The sequence below is a fragment of the Phytophthora cinnamomi genome, assembly GCF_018691715.1.
Source record: "Phytophthora cinnamomi strain GKB4 chromosome Unknown Contig23, whole genome shotgun sequence".
In the NCBI taxonomy this organism is placed as follows: domain Eukaryota; phylum Oomycota; class Peronosporomycetes; order Peronosporales; family Peronosporaceae; genus Phytophthora; species Phytophthora cinnamomi.
Window position 1 is genome coordinate 1,129,124 of NW_027150956.1, and position 4,312 is coordinate 1,133,435.

The window sequence follows — 4,312 nt, forward strand, 5'->3', positions numbered from 1 at the left end:
GATTCCAGTACTTTATGCTTCCTGTCCACCTCGATGACCACTGGAGCTTGCTGGTAGCTGAACGCACTCATTCTGGGGAAAGCGTTTTTTATCATGTGGACTCTGTGGATGATGTGCACGACTCCGACTATTTTTTGGCATTCTTGAGTGGTTTTTCGCAATCGTCCATTCGGAATGGTCGGCAGCTCGAACGTTCGCCTACGTCAGCAAGCCATGCCAAGCGAATAGCGTCGATTGTGGCATCTACATGCTTCACTACCTCTACAAGATCAAAAGATACGTTGACAAGCACAAGCCACGGTCGCTCGTGGAGGTGATGTGTCTGCTGACGACAGGATCGTTCTACGTGACAAGCGCAGAGAACGCGAGGGCGACGCTGTTCAGCAAGGTCACAGGTTCGGAGTAGGCAGACATCTAATGCATACTTTCCCAGTAATTACTACGTGCATTCGTATTGTTCGTATTCTAATTGTTTGTCTAGTTTCATGAGATCGTCAATAAGCAACCAAACTTCCGTAGTCGTGTACCTTTGCTTCTGGTTCGCGCCCAGGTCCAGCAGGTAGTCGGCCGCGTTGCGCTTGGACGGGTATGGGAAGCCCAGGCTCATGGCCTTCTCACTCGGGCCGTGGTACATGATCCCACCCAAGTTCGGGATGATGATGTCGACGGAAACGTTGAATACCTCAGGCGCCGGCAGCGGCAGCGCGACGACTACCGTCGTCGGTGCTGCACTGCGCCTTAAAGACGTCGAGCGCGGCGGCGCTGTAGAGATCCGTGCCGATCTCGTCCACGAGCTTCACGTCCTCCATGCCGAACTTCATCTCGCCGCTCGACACGCCCCGCATTATGCCGCTTCTGCAGCGGCGAGATGTCCAAGGTCACGCCCGAAGAGAAAAACGCTGCGCTGGACGCCGCGATGTAACTGTGTGCGCACTACCCGGACGTATTAATAGTGATCCAGCACTGCTGGCGCGGTGACGGCGAGGGGCTGCGGCTGTAGTTGTGGTCCTGCTGCGTCTGGCGGGTGGCTGGTAGCAGCCCGGCTTCGTGAACAGGCGTGGTACGTGTGCCTTTCTACGCGTTAGTTTGCTTTTGATCTCTTCTGGATTTGATTGCGGCCGGTACACGTTTTGATCGCGTACTTTACTCGTTCGCGCTACAGTGATTTACTGTGGGTGGCAGCAGCACGTGCCTGCTCATTATCTTCAATGCACAGTTGAAGATATATATAGTGCTTTGCATCGTAAATAGTTAGTTTCCTCAATTTAATATAAAGAGAGGTCGATTTAATTATAAAGCGGGGTGTAGACTACCCCAACGTTTGAAAGGTTAACCCAGTTTTGCTACACTAGCATCGACCCAGCATCAAATTCGCAGTTCTAAAAACTGTCGTTTGGGGCTGTTTTTCGGATGTCATCAAGTAACATTGGTGCAACATTCTCCTACTCCAGGGATGTCATCGAGTAACATAGGTGCAACACCAGCCAACTCTGGAATATAGGGCGGTTAAACATCAACAGCGCCTGCAGTCGTCCAGAGATCTACGACTACTTCGGCATTCGACAACTCGTGGGTAATGGTTAGCCTTAGCTGTAGACCGTCAGTTTCGAAGTGAGGGTGACTGCAGTGGCGGCGCCACGCGTCCTCCTCCTCCTCTTCCATCCCTCGGCAGGTTGTTTGTAGTGCACACAAGTAGATGACCTGTACTTTTCCTATTGGCTAATTTAATAATATATTTAGACCCAATTAGAGTGCATCATATCTTCCCGTCATAACGATATCATAACACTCACTAAAAGTTCTGGCACATCCGATCTCAGATCGCATCTTGTGTTCACCACACGGATTTCCACCCTTTCTTAAGACGGCTGTTAGCCGATCCTTTGTTTACCTCAGATTACTTTATATACTTGATTTCTTACGTCACATGGCATTACAGCGTCCTCTTTTACACTTCTATTTACAGATTTCCCGAAATTATTAGGACGGCTGGGATCTGCATCGTAACTTACCCATTAGAAATATTTTTTAATACTTTTCTCACAGAGCCAGAAAAACATATTTTTGGCTCATATGATCGTTCACTATATGACAATATTTCTGTATATCACAAGATTTGATCGCAGCCAAAACATACGTCTATTCTGAAATTATAATTCGGACACCCCACTTTTCATATGACTTCCTGGATTTCTTATGACTTCTGCCTATTGCTTAATTGCTTCTGGGGCTCGCAATGGCCTCCTTGTTGGCCATTCAAGCTCTCCACTCTCCTCACTATCAATTTTGCTTTAAAGTTTCGGTTCGACTTTGCACCCATGACCGCAATTAAACCTTCGGGGGGCTAGGACAAACACGGTTAAAAAGCCCAGGAGCAATCCTGTGGCGCCACCATCCAAAGGCTGAGGCGCGCGCGTGGCAAAGTTCCTATTCGCCGCATAAACTCGGCTGCGGTCAACGGTGGCTCTGGCTGTGCTTGGGCCAATTCATATTGGTTCGTCCTAGTCTAGTCTTTAACCAAAAGCTTAAGCATCTGAGAGTCTTAATAATACGATAACGTTGCGACTTATTGTTTAATCGTATCGCATACTACTCCGTCTCAAAATTGATGTCTCGTCCCACTCTTTTTTAGTCTCGAAAATGATGTCCTCAAACTGTATTTGATTTAACTATGGTGAGTAGTCTGCTCCCTGTAATGCTGCGACACAATTACGGCTGTTTTGGGGGAGCACTGAAGGCTCAGAGGCAGTCTTCCCTCCCGCTGAAGCTTCGCTTTGGCCATGTGAGGAGGATTGAACGTGTTGACTCCTGTATCCTGAATTCACAAGTCCATCGACCCTTGTAGGCTTAAGAACGCGGCATTAATAATCGATGGCGGCAGCTCCCAATACGCTGCTGTAACGGCATCAATGAGCTTATCAAAGCTGCGAGGTGTGCGCAGACGTTGGCGGGCTTGTATGGCTGCGAATAAGCCTAAGTCCAAGCAGTTGAGATCCGGGGAGTTCGGCGGTTGGCAGCACAGCTCGATATCCAGCTCCTGCTGCTGCACGGTGTCGGCAAACTGAGCATCGTCGACGCTAATATGCGCAGGAGCGTTGTCTTGCTGCACGCGCACATGCGCGCCGACTCTTGCGGCCAGCCAGCGCTCGCGGACAGAAGGTAGAAGCTTCTCAATCAACATTGCACGATAGGTACCTTGGTTTACGCGGCCTTTCTTGGTCACGATTGTCCCCGCCGGACGTCTGGTACTGCTGCGGACAGCAGCTTCCCGCACGATAAAGGGCCATATGCCTAGATTTCCGTCGAGAAAGGAGCCCGAGGCCTCATCTCATCTTGGTCTTCCTACCGCAGCAAGCATCATCACCTTTGTGATGTAGTGCTTGACTGGAACTTGGCGGTGGGGCTCTGTTTCGTCACGAAGAAGATAGTATCGACGCCGGACGGCTGCCATGTAGAATAGTTTTTCGTCTACATGAATGGTGTCATTCATGTCTCTGAACAGCAAAGACAATGGCTCAACATGCCCGATGTACCAGGTACCTTGTTCGCTTCCGTCAGAAGTGGGTTTACATTGCTAGTGTGTGCCACGAGCTGCTCGTCCTTAACACGACACTGCAGGGTTGCTCTCGACACACCGCATGACAACGGCGAAGAGCGCAACGTGCTGCGCTGCTCCAGCGGGATAATCCGCAGCCGCTCCAGCTTGGCCGACAAATCCGCCATTGGACGGTCACGATCATGGCGGCGCGACTCAGCACACAGTCGGTCCGACTTGGCATTCTCCTCCTTCGCGAGCCGCCATAACCTTGATATCGTGCGAGGGTTGACTTGGAATTTTTCCGCCACCTCCTTCACGGCGCCTCGCCGAGGAACGCCGTTCACCGATCGCTGCAGCAGCGACACAATGACCTGCTCGCGCTCGATGTCGGTGAGCTCCCGCCTTCCCGGCGTGCTTGAAACCTCCATTGGACTGGGAAAGTAGGAGAATGGGCGGAGCTGGACGCTTGATTTGAGGAGGAAGGGCGACATCTGCTATCTGCCGCCCTGTCCTAGCTCTTAAATCACCTCCGAGGCCATTCCTTTCGTCACGCTGCTGTCAAAACTAACCGTGCTGAGTAAATAAGCACACAGTTCAAACCGTGAGAACGCGCCGCGTCGAATTTGCCAAACCGCGCTGCAAAAGACGAAATATTAACAAAACGCGCATGTGTTCTACAACAATTGGACATCAATTTTGAGACGGAGTGGTAAGGCTTTGTCCTTTACTTGTCCTTGGCTCAAAAGTATCTTTGCACTTCAACTTGAAGCCGGC

At 50.7% G+C, this 4,312-nt stretch overlaps 1 protein-coding gene across 1 annotated transcript; it reads right to left on the minus strand.

The window, feature by feature from the left end:
* Nucleotides 1-683: 683 nt before the first annotated feature.
* On the minus strand, nt 684-3,966 carry IUM83_05140 (uncharacterized protein; the record flags this gene model as incomplete). Its single annotated transcript, XM_067929258.1, has 3 exons — nt 684-855; nt 3,365-3,468; nt 3,541-3,966. The coding sequence occupies 3 exons, from the start codon at nt 3,964-3,966 to the stop codon at nt 684-686; spliced, it is 702 nt and encodes a 233-aa protein (XP_067794715.1).
* Nucleotides 3,967-4,312: the final 346 nt, after the last annotated feature.